Consider the following 24,800-nt stretch of genomic DNA (forward strand, 5'->3'; position numbering starts at 1 on the left):
CAGTCGTCAGTCCGTCAGTCGTCAAACAGTCGGCCGCACGTCACTGTCACTGTTCACTGCCCTCGACCACGATCTGCCACGTTTTCACTAACGGAACGGCTTTTTTTTCCGAATTTTGTTTTTTTCGTCTTCTCAATCGACGATCGTGTGCATAATCCGCACATATTCCCAACGATGAGGAGCAGCTGGTTACGCGTGTTGGCCGCGGTGTGCGTCACCGTGGCGCTGGCCCAGGCCGCCGAACCACATCACCAACAGGACGCCGTCGGCCAGACCGAGACGTTGCCCAACGGTCTGAAGATCGAGTACGTGTACACGTTGGATGGATGCGATCCCAAGTCCAAGAACAACGACATGCTCACCATGCACTACACCGGCAAGCTGCTTGATGGCACCAAGTTCGATTCAAGGTAAGCCGATACAGTATTTTCCCATGCATATTATATATAGCCCATATAGGTCCTCAACTTGTTTGAGACGCAATGCATATTTAATAAACCAAAGGAATTAGGAATACGACACATTGACGGGCAGACTATTGAAATCGTTGAAATTATTTAAAATCATTAAAAACATGCCTAAATTGTAAATTAATCAATGTTCACGTTTATCATCAATCACTATTATCATTTATCAATAAAATGTCCACTCATGACATAACTATTTTAATTACATGTATATCCACTTTATTTTGTCAGTGCCCAATTTCATGGTGTATAATATGCAGTATATGAACACAGTAAGACTTGGTCGTCCACACAGCAAACTATTGAAATTGCCACTTATGCTGCAGTAATGGCCGTTTTTCGATTACTTTTATTTTAGCTATAAATATGATAATATTATTCAAAAGTGTCACTTATTGCCACTAATGAAAAATACCATTATATTGTTAAAGTTAATATGACCGCCCGTCAACGTGTGTTATGTGATATCGTAATTCGAAAGCGCTCGTTATAAAAAAAAAAAAATTAAAACTTGATACCGACACTAGAGAAATTACTTTGATACAAAACAAGAAAATAGCTAACGTGTCACTGCTTATCTTCAGTACCTACATAATGTAATATTAGAATTATTGTATAGTCACCGCCGTTTCCAATTTCGCACAATCGGATGATAGGACGCACAACGTACACCTACACAACAAGTGGCATTTATAAATCACAGCTTTTACGAAAACCTCGAAAATAACAATATTAGTGGTTGCATAAAAATGTACCTACTTAGACTATTATAAATCATATCTATTTTATAATTTTATATTACTGTGCTTACTGCTTACGTTTTTATTACTGCGATCGAGTAGACTGCTACTAATAATTTATTTTAACTGTTTACACACTCAGTGACAAGCACGCAAATTCCGTTATGCGTACACTCGTTACGGTTAATAATAATAACGTCATCATCTTCGTGTCGTCGTGGTAATGACGTTTTATGTACGAAAACGCCTAGACGGCTCGAAGTCGACGTCCCCATAATATGCGCGTTCGTTGCCGCGTGGTTGGGAAGGGCGTGACATTTGAATTCAACGGTATTGCCGTCGGACGTGTTTAGGTTTAATACTATTATATCATGTAATATATTACCTACCTAAATAATACGTTTTTTTTTTTTTGGCAATCGGTTTGATCTAACGTGTTTCATCGTGAACCTTTAAAATAATAAAACGATAATGCCTAGATATCCTACATTTCTACTGCCTATACCAAACCACGTGTCAAGACGTCCATTGAGAACGTTCATAAACCGCATACGGTTTTTTTTTCAGATTTTTAAATCATAAATTCATAATACAGTTGTGTAAGATATTATTATAGATCTGTACGTACAATGGCCAAAGCTTGCACTCTACTTACTAAGGCACTAGTTCAAAGATAATGTTACCATTTTCGTGTCAATAACCTTATAGTCAATTAAAAAAAAAAATGTGTAATTTATTTATTTTTATATGCGTACCTATATATTAGTATCTTATAATCCCATACACCGGCTTAAATATTATACGTAATACGTTTTATATGGTTTATCATATTTTTTATACAACGATTATTTAATTTATAGCTGTACAATATTTAGGTATCTACTATCTGTAAAACAAGAGTTCCATATATTATGTTTTTGCGCCAAGCACACTCTTTTTTTACTACCTATAAATCCTGGGCTTATTAATTGGCCTGGAAAATTTAAGAATTAATACCTTAATATATTATAATATAATATTTAACTTAATGCGTGTCCTAATCTAACCTGGCTACGATGATTTAGGTACCGATGTACCACCCCCACCGTTAATCAAGAATCAGGATATACAGCACTACACGATAAGCAACGTGTTAATGTTTTTCATAGGCGTTTGTCGGAGGTTACGAATCGCCGGTCATTAGACTATTATAATTTATAATTATATGTATTTATAACACGTACACCGTGTATTATATAAATGAAAATCATTTTATTATTATTATGTCCGAATTGTAGAAGACGCGTTTACAGATTAATAATGTTATTATCGCTTGCTCTGTTTTAATTAACAACGGACCGATAACAACAGTTCGACTGAATAAAAAAATAGAATCCTTAACGATGTTGATGTGTGTTGCTCAGTAACTAATACCAATACTTACAATATTGATAGGTGGCGAATGGTGATGTGGTGTAGGACTAGTATAACACGTAGATTATATTATACTTTTATACCTACACACGCATTAACGTTTTGAATAGTTTTCTAACTGTTTAAAAACCGGTTTCGTCGGAGAACGTATAAACACGAAATACTTGAAAAACGTCTAGATTCTAGAACATAATGTAAAAAGAAGAATATTTCTTTACCAGAGACGAGTCGCCACGTAGGTAGGTACGTCGTATCGTACTCAGACATGCAATTTATACATCTTTAATTATTGTTAACCTAAACATTTTTCGTAATTACGGAAAAAGACAAGTATATAGTATTATCACAGAGTAAGTAAAAATAAAATGGACACTGATAAGGAATTATATGAGAATCCTAGGGAAATCTGATAACTTTTTTTTTGGAGAAAATCAGTATGACAGTTATATATGTTACGGTTAAAGTACGAATACCGGTTAAACCTAGAATTTACCGGTAAATCCTAGGTTTCGCCGACTACTGTTGGTAAATGTCCGAAATTCGGATATATATGATATACATATAATAATATTATCTTCCTTTAAAAAAAATGGCCGCTTATTATTGATAATATTTAAAGTGTCTAGAACCTGGTATTATTCTCGTACTTATACAATTTATTCGTTATTTGAATCGTTATAAACATCATAATAGTATACACCAAACAGGCTTAATATAATAATATGCTTCTATTTTACTCAACAAAACGTTTTGAATTTCAAATCAATTATGTATACTATTGAATATACATAATATAAACGGCAGCTAGCTAGACTTTTTATATACTTTTAACCAATACATTTTTATCTCATGACTATAATATTGATCGTGTTCGTCTTTGCGATACACGAACGAAACTTTGAAAACCAATATTGTGTGAAAAATGTGCCAGAGAAAAATCTCATCATCAATTTTGAATAGATTTCCTGCCCACACGTATATACCTTATATAGAGGATCTGAGATATCTCGAGCTACCTCAGTAAACTGTAAATGAATAGCTTTCGCCCCTAATTCCCATCACGCATTCACGCCGCTCCTTTTAGCTTTGTCCCGTGAGACCCAGGTGGAAATAATTTAACCAGTTTATTAAAACATGGCGTTCCAAACGACATAAAAATAGAATGCTTGCAGATAGAAACGATAGCTGTAATGTGCAAATCTACAGTCAAAGTCGAGTCCTGAGTCCTGAAAATTGGGACCGTCAATCTGTTTTTAAGATGTGATATGTTTATTTTCACAAAATCAAGTACGGCCGATGCAAATCATGTACGAAATTCGAATCTAATACCTAGTGAGACAATATATTATATATTGGCACTTGTCATCAATATAAAATTTATGAAAGTGCGCTTTGTACCACCTTGTTATTAAAACGATTTGTTGCCGCTAATATTCGTCGAAATATATACCGCGTAATTATATGTATATTGTATAATATAATTTTATTGTATATTCAGTGTGTTGATTTAAAAAATTTATCTTGTGTGATGTAAATATAATACATAACAGGTGGGCGATGAGAATCTATTCTTATGTTTAGTGCTCACTCTTAGACTTGAAATGTAAAGCTATAAACGTATATCTCTAACATCATACTAAATAAGACAGAATAAACTGAAACGTCTATATATTAGTACAATGCCCAGAATTCGTGGTTAAAGTATAAATTTCATACTTGTTTAACTAATTTTAAGTTAGAAATATTAATATATACTAAAGTTTGACTGAAATCGTAACGAGCATTTTAGTCTTTGATACTCAGTCATCCACTTTCCAATAAATTCAATAAGAAGCTTTCAGATAACAAATCAAAAATGTATGAGTTCATAATACGCGTAATACATATTTTTTTTATTTATATTTTTTTTATATGCCTTATATACTTTGTATGTATACTTATTACTTATAGATATAGATAATAAAGCTTAGTCTTTCGGTGAATCTTAATTTTCTAAAATATATTGCAATAATCTATATTAGTATATTCTGAATTTAATCATTAGGAAGTCGTATGTACGTAATTATTACTGTCATTGTAGTTTGTGTTATAACTATGTTTTTTAAAAAATAATAAAATAAAACAAACGGCTTTAAGATCGTTAATTAAATTTGTCCCATTATTATAATATTTCGCATCACGAGTATAGTTTTCGCTTTTCGACAGTCATGGTATTAAGACGTTATATAAATATATATATATATCGAACACGTTGTTTATTCTGACACTTTGCTTGACGCTAATAAATTCATAAGCGAATAATTAATGTTGATGATGAGCGGAGTTATAATCGGCAGTCTAACTTTGTTGAAAACCCAAAAACTTCAATAATGAAATCCGTCGCTACAGTGTCACCGAATTTACCGTTGTGGGTCAAAATAACAATGGGTCGAAATATTTTGACAATAAGCTACGTGAAAAACCTTTTAGTGACAATGTTCGAGGAAGTGGGTGATTTACATAAATCGAAAAAGGCGTTGTACGATACACTATACAGTGATATTAAATTCAGCATTAGTAATCTCTTACTTTGACATCGTTTGATTAATCATAGTTCAAAAATATTATAGAGACGTACACACGCTGTATGTACATAAAACGCGTGTATCCTTTTATCGGTTTTTTAGATTTCGTAATTTTTTTGCCTTAGAAAAGTAATATAGGAAAACTTATTTTTGTTTTTTTTTTTTTTTAACTGAGCTTAAGATCTTGCTAAGAAATATATATTCTGGAAAAGCCGGTGTAAATCATTTGTCACGTAGTGCACGTTGGTTCGCATAGTGAAAAAGGGGAAGTCTCGCAGTATACGCACCGTTAAAAAAATAAAATAAAATAAACGTCCGGGTAATCGGTTCTCATTTTCATTGAAAAATGTAGTGTAGCAAACTAGCAACGCGTGGGACCTGCAAATGATAAATGACCGTATTTTGTGATAACTAAATATCGTCAAAGCATTTATATGTGACTATATATAACATAATATATAACTGACATGTACGTAACTTTTTCCATGACACGTTACTATTACCACCGTGCGACACTTTAATATAAATCATATACAGCGTATTGCTGCTTGCAGAAACATTGGAAAAAATAAAACCGTTAACTTTGTTCGATAATATCAGCAGCAAATACACCAAATCGTGTTCAATATACTTACGCACACGTCTCACCCAGTCATGCCGCACAAACTGCACAAGTCGTGAGTTGTTAACTATCATTGAACCCCCTCGAAGGTTTTAAAAATGTAGGTAATAACATTATACTGCAATACAATTATTATAATATTTAGGACTATCATGAATCAATTTCTTTCTATTCACAACGATAGCAGGTATATTGTACTTTGGTTCAGTTCTGTTTCTGTAACAAATAACATTGATCTATATAGATGAACAAAAGATCTGTACGCACTTAAACAGTTTTATTTAATCAATTTTATTCGAACATTTCCAACGGACAGTTTTAGAGATAGGATTAGTCTTTGCTGGCGGCACCACAATAATGTTAAAAAATTTACATTTTTCTTACCTGTAAAGGGAAATTAATTTTTTATCGAAAAATTTGTTTGGTACAAATTCGTACGGTTGATACTGTAGAAAAATCGAGAAAAAGTTAATTTTATATGATTTTGGATGTTGGAAGAATCAGGAGTCAGGGAAATCTACTATGTAGTGCCAGGGAAACCTATCCAGTTCAATCTTAGTAGGTAAGGATTATTTTTAACGATATTTAAGTACTTATGTATAGCTATCGAACTTTTCGAACGATCCTGTATAGGTATGGGACCGCGTTTCGCCAGTTGCCGACCGTTGGTCTATGGTCTACCTATACTGTCGAAAAATGTAAATTTTCTTTTACTTTATTCAGAATAATATTTTGGCAATTTATTTAAGCACTAATTAAATGCATTCTTTACAAGAATTATCCTTACATTTTGTAAAAATTAAATTAAACAGTTTTTAAATATTGTTTTCAATATTTCTTTTAGAATAGGCTTATAATAGTTATGTTACTATAGCAGCGGTGGTTTAGCAATCATATAGTCATCAAAACATAAAACTTTTATTTTAAATAAAAAAGTGTGTAGCATATAAAATTACTCCTCATGTATCTATTGTCAATGAAAAAGAATGTGCGGTATAATGGCATATATAATTAAAAGAAAAAAATCGCTTCCTTTTTTGGATTTTGTCAAGAACCCTGATTACAGGTTTAAAATACGATATTCAACTCAAAACCCTTGTCACCAAAATCATAACATAATTCTGTGTATAATATTATACGAATAAAATATGATCGTGCAATTTTAATCAATAAATGTGCAGTTTGAATCAAGTCAATAGCGTACAGCACTACAGCAGCGCCCTTAACGCGGCTGTATACGACACGGAAATATCGGTTAAGACGTGACTAAGATATTATACCACGGGCAACGGGTCGTTAAGGTGGACGAAAATAGTGGTTTTAACCGAAAATCAAATAATAAAATAGACGTATACTTACGTTTTAATAGTTATCTTCGGCAGTATACTCTTCCGGCGGTGTATTTGTCCTTTAATATAAATGTATATATATTTTATATGTTCTACCGTAGCATTTTATATTTCCACCGACGTGGCATATTATATTATATTATGGCACATCGCCGCGTAACAGCTGCAGCAGCTGAAGCCGATTTCGTACATTTAGCCGTCGAGTATATAATCTAAACGACTACAATAAATGATGTTGTAGTATCTTTTAACATAATTACGAGAATTGTTGTACTCGGAAAAATAAACATAATATCGAAAGCGATTTTTTTTTATTCGCATAAGTGCGTACGAACTACGAAGAAAAAGCATTATATGCATATTTATATACATATATGGGAGGTAACAAAAATAATCATCGCTTTCGTACAGGCAAGTAATGTCGCATCAACCGTGATGCCGAACGAAGAAAAAGAAAAAAAACGCTCCGGCGAGGGAAAAAAATCGGGCGTTTTCGATCCACAGACGCCGCCGATGCTTATTACAATATCATGATATTCGCATTGCATATTATTGTAATGCACACGCGTGCAATCGTACGTGATTATTTTTCCTCTGAATAATTTTTATTGTCTTATCGGCGGGATTCGTCCGGTACGACCGGGTTGGAGGTGTGGAGCGGGGTAAACCGCTGCGGTTTTTAAACGTGCGGCGGCGACCCTTTCACGTCCCCCGAGAGTCGACAGGGTTGTTATCACGTAGGCGTGCTGCAGCACTACACACACACATATATATATATATTATATATATATACAACCTCTGGTGCGTTTTTATGAATATTTCACAAGTCTCTTGATTAGAACACTATACCTATATACACAATATGCATTTCACCGCGTTTATAATATGCATGCGAGAATTTGGTGATTTTTTTCACATATACCTCCTACTCATCCGCACAACAATCGCACTGCGCTGACTACATAATAATATTATTTATAATGAACAGTCTACACGGTCGGGTATATAATATATACATAATAATATATTTACAATGTTTTAACGTTGCGTTACACGCACGATGAATATTACGTTATAATATTATTATCGCCGTTGTACCTATACTTCGTAATTCGTTATTGTCGACGTATTAAACGCTCACAGCAACACCGAAATATATGGCTGAGGGTACCCACACGCAAACGGACGGGACGGCATTTCTACAGTGTTCGGCGCGTGATTATCGACCAGTGGTTTAAAAAAAAACCGATTGTCTGCGATTCAAGTGTTGCCGCGAGATTTATACGTTTCCATCTTCTCGAACCACATAGGTATACGCGTGTGTGGGCTTTACACTCGACTTTTTTCCAACGGTATAATAGAGAATAAAAAAATAAACGTCCGTTCATAATATATATATATATATATATATATATATATATATATATATGTGGTGCTGTACCTGCAACCTTTCGGCCGAGGAGAATAAAACATGACCTCGCGTTCAGACTTTTGAGACTTCATGTATGGGGGTGAGGAGTTCTCCATTAACTTAACGTAGCCTGGTAAACCGGAAACCAAATTTTTCGATTATCCGGCCAACGGGACCTGCACGAATTATAGTTCGTGTTTCCTGAAGGATTTATATCAAACGCCATGCAGCATAATTATATTCATACAAGTACACAATGTATATACGATCACATCCATTTTACATCATAGTATTGCATTGCTTTTTCTTCAACAAAAAATGTCAGCCGTATATTTTATGGATGAATTGCAAAAATATGTATACCTATTAATTGTTGACCTACAGAACATCAGAAAAACAAACACATTATATGATGGTTCAAATTGTGTTTAGTTTTTCTTCTTTAGGCATAATATAAACTAATGTACCTAGATAAAACAGTTTTCCTATAAACAACTCGGACAACTCTACAAACAATTTTGTCTATTACGGTTTGAGTGTAAACAAAGATTCTCTCAGTATCAAAACAAAAAATCACTGTTTTTAAAATATAGTTTCATCGCGCGTATAATAAAGATATATATGCCATATTTTAACCATACAAAATCCGAGCCTGTGTATAATATTTAATTTTTAACGGTTTTAAATTTTCATCCAAAATATATTGTATAAGTAATACGTATAGTAACTACTAATAACTGGAATATAACTTTTGAAATATCAACCCCGTATATTCTCCGTATATTCGCCTTTGAGGTTCTTGGCAATTTTTTTTTAGGTATACTACTATACTAGAATTGTTTTGTTTCTGGTGTGTAGGTAAACAAAACTACCTAATAGAAAATTTTTCTGTATCATTTTGGCAAAGTATTTTTTTTTTTTAATTTGCATTAGTAGTTTTATATCGTTCATAGTTTATTGCGATTTCTCGGCAACCGCAAAAAAAAATGTATTGATATAGGAAAAAAAGGTAACTTATTATGGTCGTAAGGCTGCAGAAGTAGCGGTGACTATATAGTGAGAGAGGTGAAAAATCAGTCACGTCGCACATATTTGATATTAGGTATTATTTCTTTATGAGTTTTCAGATAGGAAAAATACGATTTTACAGCAAAAACTTATCTACTTCGGACCGAAAGCCAGTGGCATACCTATAATATAGGTATACATCACATATCTACGAATGTCTGATTTTTATGTATATTACCTTTTATGCTTATTATTTTACACGGCGTGCTATAACTTAGGCAAAACGCGTTTTAATATTATTAATTATTACCTACTACATAATAATATTATGCCCGGGGTACAATTATACTGATGTGGGTTTACACTGCTCTGCCTGGAAGCGTCTGAATAAAAAACACAAAATGGATAACAGAACTCTTTATTCCATTTTTTTCACGCGTTTTTTGACGAGCTTTATGGTAAACACGAAACATTATATACGACTTGGCGATACTTAAGCCGTTCCGACAAATGTGACCACGGTGCTCGTAGATTATATTCCTACTCGGTTAAAATTAAGGTCTCTGAGAGGTCATTTGAATTTTAAATGACCCAAAGAGAGAAAAATCGCTTTTGAAAAGTATAATAACCCTTTCCGAAGATTTTTAACTTTTTTTCCATTTACGTTTGCACCACGAAAAAACCACACAAAGTTCAAAGCTGCAGCTATTATATCATATACAATATCATTATAACACGTTCAACCCCGCGTGGTATTTTTCTCTGTAATAATGATTTGTTTTTCATTTTCAACTGTATACGCATGTACGTATTAACTTAGAGTTGCATGAGAAAACAAATTTACATACCGACACCGGTAATACCGGTTTCGCATATATACGCATATACGTACTACGTATATTCTCGTGGTCGCATATTTTGATCATCTACAACGATCGCGACTAACAGTATGTACATTTTTCCAGCTTAAAATATCTGCGCCGTAACAGATAAGTGTTCGACGAGCTTGACGATTTTGTCCCGGCGATAAATTACGACTAATGCCTACATTATATAATAACAACCAGGTCCCGAGATAATATTTATAAACGCATTATACGCATTGTACAGACGAGGTACACACCACAATATACAAATATTCGATACCTATACGTAGAGTTCAAAATAATATACATGGATTCCTTATATCATTATAATCATATAATTATATTTTCGATTTGCGTAATATCCTGGAAAGTAAATTAAACGCTCGGAAGTGGCTGGGTTTTCGACTTCACATATATATTTACGTCACGTTTATAACAGTACCTATATACCTATACGTCATGTAGGTAAGTACTTATACACAAAAATTAATTTTCGTAGTTTGTAGGCACCTTTATTTCACAGGAGATACCTACGATCTATTATAATAATATGACATTAGTTGTTGGTTACGTGATCTCAAACACGCGATAAATATTCATTGACGTTTCTCTAAAAGCTTTACTAATAATCTCCGCGTCATTCTCTAATTTATAAATCATTGAGTACATTTACAATTAGGTACATATGGTTTTCTATTTATATGACTAATGACAATGTTAAAATTATTTGAAGTAAAAAATGTCTATCCAACTATATTATATTATGCATCGTCGTCACATAATAACAACCCCACTCATAAAAATACGATTAAGAAAAAGTTCAATTCATTACAAAAAATATTTATAGGAAAAGCCTTTAAAAATACTGTAGGTCATATGATAGCTGGTAAGCTATACATATATAGTATATGAGAGTCTACAGGCCTTCTATCGATCTGGCATTTTTCTCATTACTCTTTTAAATATCGATTGCACAAACGTCTCAATATTATAACTCATTTGAGACTTCAAACAACGTTAATAATAATAACAGTATGGCTGTTGTACTATGTAAGCACTATATAAATAATGTTAATAGGCATATAGCCAATTATGTTTGTGTTGTATTTTGAACTTCTGAAATAATTTCTTTGGCACTAATTTGATACCAACATCAAACGAATCCCACAGGAACATTGTTCGTTAGACGACAACAACGACGGCAAACCTTTTTGCATTTATATAATATATATTACAAGGTACCTGTAATAACTAATATTGTTTTATATTATTGTTTATAATAGATACAGCATCTGGTATACCTGTAAACGGTTTTGCCTCAAAAGAGTTTTCGTTTTTCTTATATGTATTTATTTTATAGACTGTCTACGATAAGTAGGTACATTATTACTACAATATTATGAATGGCGCTTATACATTTTTTTTTATCGATATGATTATTGTCTCTAAACTGTCTCGAGTAAATGGTATATTTTCTCTTTCACTTTTTTATACATCATATTATAGAAGGTATACGCCTGCAGTACAGTATTTTCATATTTGATCATTTTTCGTTATGTACAGTTGATAAATATGAAGATGATAAGTGATAACTTTGAAACCGAAATAATATGTGCATTTTTCAATCAGATTATTCCTACAACAATAAATGGTATGTTATGATATAAAAATAACACGGAGTAGATTATATTATATTGTTTAAAAATATTGTAATCTAAAATAACATAAAACAAACCTATGCCTACGACTACGCACAATTTTGATAAGAATTTAAAAACAGAATCATAAAAATAATTCGAGTGGGAAATAATTTTGTTTCCCTGTTGAGGTATGTACAATTAGAACATTCAAAGAGAACCTATACGACTTTACTATAGAAAAACTGAACTGTAAAAACTATAATTAAAAACCATCATGTAAAACTTAGTATTTTAGTGAAATTATATAGGTACACAAAGGAATTTTAACTTGATTTTTTATAATATTATATACGCCTAATTTACCGAGCTGCTTGAAAACAATATTCGCATCACATCAGCTATGCTGTGGCACGAACGACTATCTTTAAAATTATAGGCTTTAATTCATTCGATTTTCAAATCTAAAAATAAACTAATATCGATAAATATTATGTTACCTATTGCTTTTCCAATTCAATTTTTCATCGGTTTATTTATTCACAGCTTTCACGTGTAATTATAACTACGTAGTTTCGGTAATTATAATATAAAGAGGAGAAAATGTTATCACTACACAAAAATAATGATAGCACCTATGTTCATAAGAGTACCTACAAAAATATGTATTTATTCAGTTGATTTTTTTAATTATTTAAAACAATAAACCTACCTATACTTATAATTTAATCAATGAAAATTTGATTAGAATTAAAATGTATTATATAATATTTAAAATTGTAAAATAATATTGATAACTCGTGTAAAAAAATGATATGTGGGCAAGTTCAAATTTAAACTTTCTCCATAAGTCAATTTTGAGTTTAAAATTATTATGTAGATTGTTCGGTCGAAATTATAATAATATTGTGAAAACAATTTCTTATGTTATGCATTTTTAAGTGGTACACTTTGTTTGCATGCATATATTATTATTATTTAGGGTGACTTTCGTACACTATGTTAATTGTTAATTATTATCAAAGATACTTATTTTATACTCGTTCATAGGTGCACTGAGAGAAAGAGTGAGAGCGAAATAAAACTTTGAGAGGATATCAGAAAATCGAAACGAGTTCGATGTCTAACTGTAAAACATATTGTACAACCTATCCAGCTATACGCCTATACTACATAATATTACTATCATTATTATTATTATTATTATTATTATTATACGCCGACGTTGGTGCAATGTATAATTTTACCGTAGGTGACATTCCGGATACATTCCGACGTGTCAGCTAATATATACTGCTGCGATGTGTCGAGCACTCGAGCGCTTTAAAAATTAAAATTGCCATCCGACAACTTAAAAGGAAGTCCTCAAATAACAATACGAAATGTTAAACATCGATTAGGTAGGTACCAACCAACGTGCATACAAGCTGTATGTTTTATAATATTGTGCACCTTCAGCATTTCCCATTGAGTAGGTATCAATAATAAAACGGAAATAATATAAAATATGATAAAACATACATGTAGTAACTTACAAGTTATAATAGTAATATAGTTATACGATAAGGAATGCCATTATGCAATACGTGAACGTATTATAATAATAATAACTATTATATTATTATTATGGCACACGTCGTATAAGTCCACGAACATCCTAAAAACGAATTCCTCAAATTGATTATTATTACGAAATAAATAATCGCGTAGACTGCTTCTATTACCAAATTTTGACAAGTATAATATTATTAATACTAAATAAAATCCGCAAACAAACCTGCAGCACAATATTTATACGTACACAATAATGTTTAGCTTTATAACATTATATTTTGATGTTGGGTTACAACTTCACGTCTTCACCCCAGTTGTTTTTGTTGATCACAAACAAATTAAAGTATCAAGCTCACCACAATGTAATATGAAAATAATAATTTTTTAATTGACCCGTACCGTAAACAACAACTATAGTATACAACAAATTTACACGAACGGAAAAAGGTTACAGAATATTATTTGGTTCGATGTGAGCAATATAATGAAATTAAATGTAAATAATATAAAATATATAAATAAATAAATGAGACAAATTGTTAATACTAATTGATTATTGTTGGACAGTCTTTGATTGAAAAAAATATGGTTTGAAAATAAAATGAATTGAACCCATACATTTAAGTATTGATGATAGTATTATATTAGTATATTGACTGATTATTCTCCAATCATCCATACAGAAACAAAATGTAATATTTGTGGAGGTTCAAAAAGTAATTACTAAATACTTTGAATTTTGATGCGTATTGCGTAGTATGATGAGTGTATCAAAGGTTGGATTATTAAGGTTCCGGGATTATTTAAATAGATTAATTTCTATTTTCAATAAATAATTCTCTAATTTGTTAACTAACATGAAAAATATGCCTTTAGATTTAAACGATTAAAATAAAAAGTAAGAACTAATTTATTAGTTAACAATAATCCCCTGATATGTTATAGGTACTTCTAAGTTATAAGTCACTTATAACTATAATGTAATGTATTATGTATTTACAACATTTTTTTGATTAAGGTTAACTTAATTTTTAATTTATTGATTTATCAAGCATAAAACCGTACAGATACAAATTATTCTACCCATAATACACCTTGCCGTTTAGCTAATTTAAAAAAAAAAAAACAATTCAATTTTCATTTGATACGGATTTTTTTTATTAACCAAAAAAGCTTAAGTTATTTCAACAGTTGATTAAACTAATTGAGTTTTTAAGTTAATTAGGAAACTAACCAACTATAGTTAAATTAAAAAGTAAAAAACGCTAAATATGCACGTCTTTCCATATAATATTATGAAGGCACCCGTCCTATATTACGTATAGGTACACTACGACTACAGATATATATATAGATAGCTAGTTTGCAAAATGAAAAACACCTAACGAACAAATAAATAAAATCGCATAAGCGTAAAATTGTCTTGCTGGTCGAACCAGTAGTGTATCGTATAGCATAATAATATACATGATAAACTGTCTGACAGGCGAAAGGTCCGATGGCCAGCTACTTACCTACAAGCTATACACTTTAATTAGATTATTGTCGTCGTGTTGGTATACAGCTGACTTTCACCGTGCACGCTTTCCAAACCGGATGTCCGGATGTGCGAGTATAACGATATCATACGCTTCCGACAGTGCGGGCGAGCGAGCGTCTGGCGCCGCGCGCAGAACGACTTTCCCGCGATTGCGTGGGCGACTGGGTTAATAATAATTAATAATTTAACGGTCATAACTCATAGCAATATTATTAATTGATATAAGAACATGATTACCCTCGTGCATTGTCAACGCACATGGTGCAGCATATTATAACTATAAAATTCAAAAATGTACATACTCAAAATTTTTCGGAGAAGTGCAGATAAAAATAAATAGGAGAGTGATAAGATATCGAATACTAACGTATAACCACTATAACTATAATATTCTTTTTCTTGAACAAATATTTGTGAATTGGACACTCCTTAAACTTGACCGCATGATCGACGGTTGACGTCACATGAATTCTAATCATACACATAATATTATGACCGTACGTTTGCCCACAGACCCAGAAAATTATTTGTATGCGTTATTCTTATTACATATTTTAAAATATTTAACCACTCACACACACACACACACACACGCATATGTAATATTACGACGATATGACGTGCTAAATCATCTATGTAAAAAAAAAAAACCGAAGTATTGTGTAGTGTGAACACTTTTGCATTATTTTGTTTTTAACTCCCAACAGCTTTTGTTAAATTTCCCGAATTCATATGTTATTCGCTGTAATATGAATAAATAATTACAGGCCAGTCTGTATAATATAATATAAACTCTTTTGCTAAACAATAACGAGGGTGTAAAATTAATTCGCCCAATAATTTACCCAATTTCACTGGGTTGCAATTTATACGTAAATGTATACGTGGTAAGCATATATACAGCCTACAAGTATAACATATGTATTATATGAAATATGGAATTCGGGTACGTACGTTGGCTAAATTATTGTATTAAACGGTGACGTCCGCTTTGCTACACTGTGGACGACAATTTGGTGTCAATATTCTAAAAAATACTGTTGGAGGTAGTCGTAATATTTTTTTGCCAGCGGTTATTAAAAAATTGCTAATTACGTAGTCGGTTGCAGCGTATAAAATTGGGTTGGGGGCGTCAATAAAATAATATTTTATACTTAACTATAGGTAATATTTACCATAAATACCAGCTACTCCGCGCATCCTGCAGGCACACCTGAATATGTTTTATACCTTTGATGTTTAATTGAAACTGATCGTATAATAATAATAATGTGCTCTCCGCACAGATATTTCGCTGTTCTCTCGATACTCAATAAATTCTATTACTCGTCTATTAACATAATCGTATATAGACAACGCTCCACAACAACAAAAAATTAGCGATCAATAATTACTTACACAACGGCGGTATATTATAAATTATAATAAACGTTCTGCGCAGCGCGGCGGGTCTCGTTTTGTTGATTTTTTGTTATTTTTTGTTTTGCATTTTTTCCGCTACTATATTCCATTCGGGCGATGCTGAAACGATTAACCGTACCGTTGCACAAAATTATTATGTCTATGAATAAAAAAAAAATGAATATTACTTTATCACAGTTTATTACATTTTGAAATAACAACATGTGTAGCATAATAAACACATCACATCGATATTACGAATATATTAATATTATTGAAATCATTTTGGAAACTTTTCCGCGAGTTCTCTTCAGAGAAACAAAGTTAAAATAAACAATACTATATACATTATTAACGTTTCGCATGATCGACAACGCAGTCTTGCCAAATCGCCCAGCAAATTATGTATATAACTCGCAAATAACTATTTTTCGTTTAATATTTACGTGCATAATACTGACGTATTATGGTTTGCTTTTGTGCATGTACGTAATTTAATTTTATGGGTTGGACGATTTGAATAAATTATAACGTTTCGAAAAATGTCGTTCACCCGTCGGTCAAAATGATAAAAACTATAATATTGGGCGTTCATCGTTATATATAATTATTATGATTGACATCAAACATAACAATAATATTATATATATATATGTGTGTGTGTGTGTGTGCCAACTATTAGATATAATGCATTAAATTCTATGTTATTACATCTTCGATAGGTAGTCTTGAAATACGTGTTTTTGAAAAAAATATTGTGTATAATAATATATTCTGTCGTATATAAAATAAGCCGTCAAGCTGTCGAAGCTGACACAGCCGAATTCGAAATTTGACTCTTTTAATTTCAAAAAATTTTTTTTTCACTTTTATTTCTTCCAAAGTAGTTAAACTCCTTTTTTAATTATTTATTCATTACTATGCACCAGTTCAAGTCCGTAAAAACGATACAGGTGTAATAATAATGAATTTTATAGGATCTGTGACATTTATCTCAACTCGACCGTTACGAAATCGACAAAATCTGCTGTCTGAATCGTAGATCCAATATTATATGCATTAATTTTCTTTTTTTAAAGCGTATTACAAATATCTCATTTAAAACATACTTACGCTGAGTTTTTTATGTAATGAATTGACTTCTGGAAAAAAAGTATTAAATGAATTCGCGTTGTCAATAATTTTTTTTTTTTACTCAGAATGGTAAAGTGGAAAATGATTATATAAATGACGTATTCGTATTTTATGATCATTATAAACTACTTCTCAATTCTGAGTAATATATATAGGTACCTGGTCCCTATATCGAGTTTATTTAATATGTAGGTACTCTGTGAATTATTATAACTTATAAGTTGTTATAGTTTATATAACTTTATAACGTAGGTACATATTATTTAGCACAGCGCACATATATAGGTGTATAAATAAAAAAACATTTCACGTGCAGATAAATCATTTTTTAATCACCTTAAAATTATATATTTTAACGTGACTTACGCGACAATAACCGAATTCATATAATATATTCACTGCACAGGACTTTATTGAATTACATAATTTATACAATATGAACGCGGCATAACGACACGTTGTCGAATAATGTAAAATACAATTATTTATCTCGTTGCTGTTTTTAGTTTTGTGAATTATTATGTGTCGTCAATAAATTATGCGCGAACAGCGTCCAACAATTACTGCAGGACGTACAACGATTTTTGACGTCTGGCGCCCATGTTTGGTGAAATATTGTTTTAGTCCGAAATCATTTGAATCGTGTTTGCGGTGTAACTGGTCTATAATAGAACTTCAGGAATAAAACGCGATGACGTATAAAAGTAACAATTTCGAAAACCAAGTTTTGTTAAGAAATTATCAGAGTTTTTATTTTCTTTCACCGTAAACGACCGCTTGTGGTGCAATTCAAAGTAAAGTGTTTTTTCTTTTTGTGAACGTCGTCTACGCCTTACAACCTTTTAGAATTTCTTTCTTATAATTATGAAAGTTGCGGCGGTTATTGCAGAACCGTGTACTTTCGTGTGGTTGTGAAGTTGATTATTTAAAATAGGTAGGAAGTCATTTTTATTTTCATTCGTCATTTCCCACTCTTAACAACCACTCTAATATCAATATATGTATTTTCAACTGTGTACTTACTATACATTTACACTTGTAATATTTTTAAATAGTAATTTAAATTCAAAAAAATACATATAAAACGAAATATTTTAAACTTAATAAATATGATCTCGCGTGACATAAACAATAAACCGAATATACTATCACAATATATATATATATGTCATTATGGTTTATTGACAATTACAGAAGTTTCGATAAATTCACGAAACGTCACAGCCAACACACATATTACACTCTTATAAAAATATAATATATTATATAATATCAATTAGGTTGATTGAATTCGTATTTGTTTACAAAATTATCTAACCGTTCCAAGCATTATGAGCCATGATTCAATAAAATACTTCATATATGATGATTTCAGCCGGTTTGTTCTAGAAGATACAACAATTTCGTTTTAAAATCAGTACAGTTGGGGTTAGTGCATTATAACAATTATTCATTTATCTATGTTAAAAAATACGGACTTTAGCCCAAGGTTACAAATATTGCATTTGAAAGTATAAGTAATAGTTTTTTAAAGTTATGTAATAAATCATAATTTAATTTATGTTTACAATATAATTATGTTATAACCATCTTTGTACTTTTAACTTTTAAGTATACCAACTATACTATCAGTATATACCGCCATTATTATTGTAATATACCATTAGGCTATTCATTTTTAGAACAAGCATAATATATTATGATAATTGTATGATATATACATAATACATTATATTACTTATATTGTATATGTATACACATATAATGAATATTATAGGAAGTACATAAAATTTCCGTAAAAAATTGTATAACACATCTGCAGATATTATTTTGAGGTAAGATTTGGTCATTACACGTATTATTTATATTCCCACAAAATATTCGCTGATGTTTTTATTACATCTATTGTTAATATGTGTTGTTGTTGTGGTTGTCGTTTTGAACACTTTGAGGGTTAAAACAAAAGAGTGTTTACGCGTGTCGCGTATAAATAAATAATAAAAAAATCTATTCAATTAAAATTTCCCCAATGCGTGTCCCACACTCCCAGTCTCCCCGTCTGTATAAAATAATAATATACTTATAATATGTGTACCGGCTGCTTCATATAGGTATAACATATGATATGTTCTCGGCATAATATATTCGCACCCTCCCTGACAGGAGAAAGAAGAAGAAGAAAAAACAAACAAAACGCCGACAACTCGTTTTTAAAACGTTGTCAGTCGTCTGACATTTTGTATGGAAATTATCGAACTCTTTTTACATTCCTGCTGCTGACATATTTATACATTAAACATTATACATATATTTCACTATAGGTAACGACGTGTTTGCCGAAAATGATAAAAAAATAAAAAGTTAGTACACGCAAAAAATCAACAGTTTTCGATAAAAATAGACCGTAAAGTATACAATATACATAGATGACGAGTAATAATTATTACACGAACAAATATATAACGGGTTATACATTTTGAATTATTGCGTTGCTGTATTCTCATAGTAATATAATATGTTATGTATTTGTACATTATTCATAATATAAATCACGCGATTGTATGTTTCAATTTTTTTACCATATTAGTATATTACTAATGTATATGATAGCGATCACCTGTCAGTGGTTATTTTACTCGTTCGACGCGAAACTGTCTTCGTTGACGTTGAGTATAGGTAAATTATATTGTACGCTGAGAAAAAAATTAAAAAGACATCGCATTACGGTTTGGGTAATCAAATTCTCAAGAAATCTCGACGTATGGTTGGGGTGAGGGGAGGTGTATCTTTCCAATGTAATTTATAATATATCGGAGCTTGTATGTTAAAAACAAAAAAATAAATAGTTGTCGTAGTCGTCTTGTATAATGTATATACATAACAGTAATACACGAAATTATCGTGTGTTCGAGCTAAGACAATATTAAAGGTACCTACTATATACTGTCCCCAACCGCGATCAGCATCACGAAACTACTATCCTTCTAGCCTCAAACATATTTTTATAGGAAGTAAAATCGTATTATTTTATTGTAGAGCAGATGTTTATCGTTTATTGTATATGAGGAGGTGACACGTAAAGTGTGCTATATTAATTAACAGCAACCATGATCCAATTTCGTAGGACCTTTAAATATATTTTATAATTTAACACGATATTCTATGCCAGTCTACTATTCTATTCCCGTGTACAAGACTGATTATCGATTATAGTTCATCTGTCGATTTTTATTAGTTAATCTACGAATCCACTCCAAAGCATAGTAATATTATACAATACACATTCGCCCACGCACTACGTCACTGATGTGCTATATATGTATGTATATGTATATATTGTATATATAAACTTTTAACACACGCGTCGTGTTTTAATCAACACTATGGTGGCGGAAAGCCGGGAACTCGTTATACACACATGCCGCGCGTCCACGACGAAAAATAGTTTTTGCGGAACACGCGAAAAGTTACCTCGTTTCCGGTCCAGCGTTCAATTATAAATGAATATACCCGGAACGCGGCGATTCGTCCGGTTTTTCATACCCCCCCCTCTCTCCACCATATAGGTATAATATATACTGGGCCAACTCGCGTGGACTTCGCGCTGCATAATAGGTAATATCCTCTCACGCATATAATACGTACAGCCACGTTTAGAAAAGGACTTCATATTCTCGCCGTCAACATCGCCGACTCGTGGTTGATTAGTATAATTTTGGATACAAACTCGTGCAGATACGTCACACGCGCCCACCACATCGCGTCCGTGGTCCGTCACAGCCAACTTTTGCAGTGATTTAATATTAATAAAAAATAAACTATATAGTATATACATCGTGTAATGTTATATTTATTATTATTATTCGTCCGATGTATTATATATATATATATATATATTCGCTCGACTCCCCCATCCCTGCCCAAGCCAATAATAAAGTCAGTGGTCCCGTTTCAGGTGCATATAATATACGCATATATATATGTGTTGCAATATTACGCGTATATACTTATCACTTTAGGTAGGTATGAGTATGTATAAGTATATTATTAGGGGGGAGTACAAGAGAGGGGTGAGGTATATGAAATGTAAACACACTGTTTTAAATATTTCTTTCATTTACTGTGGTTATACTTCATTTATAGAAAGTAACATGGTAACTTCAATATTTCACAACAATAAAATATTATTATGGATTATCTCTTTTAAAGCTGTATGTACCTATGTCCTATACTAACATTTAATTTATATAATTATATTGATGCATATTTTGAGATTTTCATTTCTATAGATTCTATGAGCTTTACTATTATTTGATAGTATATTACACTATATAGTATATATTCTAATATAGATTTCGATCAGCGAAAAAATACAATTCTTAGTAAGTTTATCGACACAGCAGCAGCAGAAAGTGTACGAATTACTACATAGTATATGTGGGCTCACATTCTGACTCGCGGTTAAGCGAAAAAATTAATTTCGTTTTATTTTCTCCTTTGGTGGTCTTTTCTTGGTGTCCGCACGTTAAAAGTTTGAACATAAAAATGGGAGAAAAACAAAAAAAAAACTTCACAATAGCCAAAGTTTGGCATGGCCATAATATAATATAGGATGAAGAGGCCGCCACCACGTCTATATATATGTACTAATTATATCCACGCGGTCGCCCCTGCAGACTGAAAAGGTCCTTTGGGGTATCGTGGTTTGTATTTCGACCGCCACTTTTACTTATATATATATATATATATTATATATAACTCGCCCTCACACCCGATGAATTCTTTATATAGACATGCGCGCGTACGACAACCTTACTCCAGCAAATGTGTGCGAGTTTCTATTTTCTGGAAAACAAAAATACCAAAAAATTATAATATGTACCTACCTATCCTTATGCTATATAACGTTGTGCGTACTTTAAAATTCATGAGATTTGCAGATTGTAATACGTTCTTATTTTTTTTATTATTTTTTTGCAGTCACGACCGAGACCAGCCATTCACTTTCCAACTGGGTGTGGGACAAGTGATCAAGGGATGGGATTTGGGATTGACCAAAATGTGCGTCGGTGAGAAGAGGAGGTTGACCATACCAGCCAATCTAGCGTACGGTGACCGCGGAGCCGGAAATGTCATCCCCGGAGGTACGTAAAGTTGTGCAGAAAACATCAACAATATTTTAAATACATCACTGCCGCGCTGTATTTTAAAAAAGCTTAATTTAATTATACCGTATAGATCGTAATGATAATCTGTGGTATATATTTATAGAATGAAACATGTGCATTAGATACAACCCACGTGTTATATAATCACACAATATGATTAGGTACATAAATATCACAAATGTTGTGTAAATAATATATTTTATTCAAAAAAATCGTTGAATTGTGCGCGTTAAACAGAAATACCTTCTGAAGTAAAACACGCGATAAAAACACTACAAACAATTTAAAAAAAAATAAAACAATTAAAAAAAAAAATCCCTTTAAACAGAATTATAAATTGAAACTAAAAACGAAAAACTAAAAAATTACATAAAAGATCGGCGGAATAGAAATAAAAATATATTTTAATTACTTGCTTAGTAAAACACATATTTTATAACTATTAACTGTGTCGTAGTAAATCCAATGATTTATTTGCCCTATGAATATAATATTTTTCTACATCTTTAAAAAAGTATTCTGATCGCAAAGTATTTAATTTACCTTAATTTCCTTGTACGCGTGATGTTGTATTAATATATTATGTTATATGTAGAAAGATGTACTGTGATTTATATAGGTACGTAAATATACTATAATTACAACAACGAATTTTAATTACAGCGGTAAGCTTATTTTGGAAAAGGAACTTTAATTGATTACAATAAAAGTGGGCGAAAATATACCACAGTACATTTTGTGATGTTAAAAAATATGTTATATAGTTTGATGTATTTTACATGAAGAAAAAAATATTTGTCAGTAAAAAGAGATAATATCTAATTAATCCACTCGATCATCTAAACTAATCCTTAAAATATATCACATTTAAAAACTTTATTAAAAATATTACACGCTGTATATACGACCAATTCTGTCAGCAAATCCAATAACGTACAACATTAGTTTTGAAAACCTCGAGCATCCCCCCCCCTCCAAAAATTTAAAAGTTATAATGATATTAACAATGCCTTATTTTGGTCATATTGAAGTAAATACTTATTATTATTTTTACTATTGATATCATGAACACATTTTCGTCTGCTCGCCTATAACACTGCACAAGTGTTCTAATAAGTATAATATTGTAATGTGTACAGGAGCCACTTTGATGTTCGACGTCGAGCTGTTGAACATTGGTGACCAGGCGCCTACCACAAACGTGTTCAAGGAGATCGACCAGGACCAGGACAAACAGCTGTCCAGGGACGAGGTAAGCGAATATCTGAAGAAGCAGATGGCAGCGGCCGAGGGCGCAGAGGGTGGTGATGACATCAAGCAGATGATGTCCGACCACGAGAAGCTTGTCGAGGAGATATTCCAACACGAGGACAAAGACAAGAACGGGTTCATATCGCATGATGAGTTCACCGGGCCCAAGCACGACGAGCTTTGATGTGGGACACGTCGTTGATGTGTTTGTGGGTTGGAGGTGGGAGGAGCCGGTTCGTGGAATTATGCCGCGCACGTCATCATTTATGGCATATTATTATACGTATTATAAACGTATACATACATATTATGATATCTGGACGCTTAATCGGGGTACTCCAGCATTATTTTACTTATTATTATTATTATTATTATTATTGTTTTTATTTTAACTACTTTTATTTTTTGGGGAAGTTCGCCAAAAACAAAAAACCAAAATCCCTTTAAGAGAAATGTTTTTATTTTATTTCTTTTTATGAATAATATAATATTATATTTATTTGATTCAGACACAAAATTAGCATAATATACATCTTTATAATATTATTATGTATAGTCGTAATTGGGCTACTACTTTAAGTATATTATAAATTTTTTATAGTCCACGGATTTTTTGTTTAATTGAAAACTTTTGTAAGAAGACTGTTGTAATAAAAATGTTTTATATGTATACAA

General features: G+C 31.8%; 1 protein-coding gene across 1 annotated transcript; it reads left to right on the forward strand.

The window, feature by feature from the left end:
- Positions 1 to 24,800, forward strand: Fkbp14 (peptidyl-prolyl cis-trans isomerase Fkb14). Its single transcript, XM_015510295.2, has 3 exons — positions 1 to 410; positions 22,687 to 22,850; positions 24,014 to 24,800. Exons 1-3 carry the CDS (start codon positions 175 to 177, stop codon positions 24,307 to 24,309), a joined length of 696 nt encoding a protein of 231 aa, XP_015365781.2. The 5' UTR covers positions 1 to 174; the 3' UTR covers positions 24,310 to 24,800.

This window comes from Diuraphis noxia, unplaced genomic scaffold (genome assembly GCF_037042655.1).
Source record: "Diuraphis noxia isolate RWA-SAM2 unplaced genomic scaffold, SU_Dnox_SAM2 contig0003, whole genome shotgun sequence".
Taxonomy (NCBI): Eukaryota; Metazoa; Arthropoda; class Insecta; order Hemiptera; family Aphididae; genus Diuraphis; species Diuraphis noxia.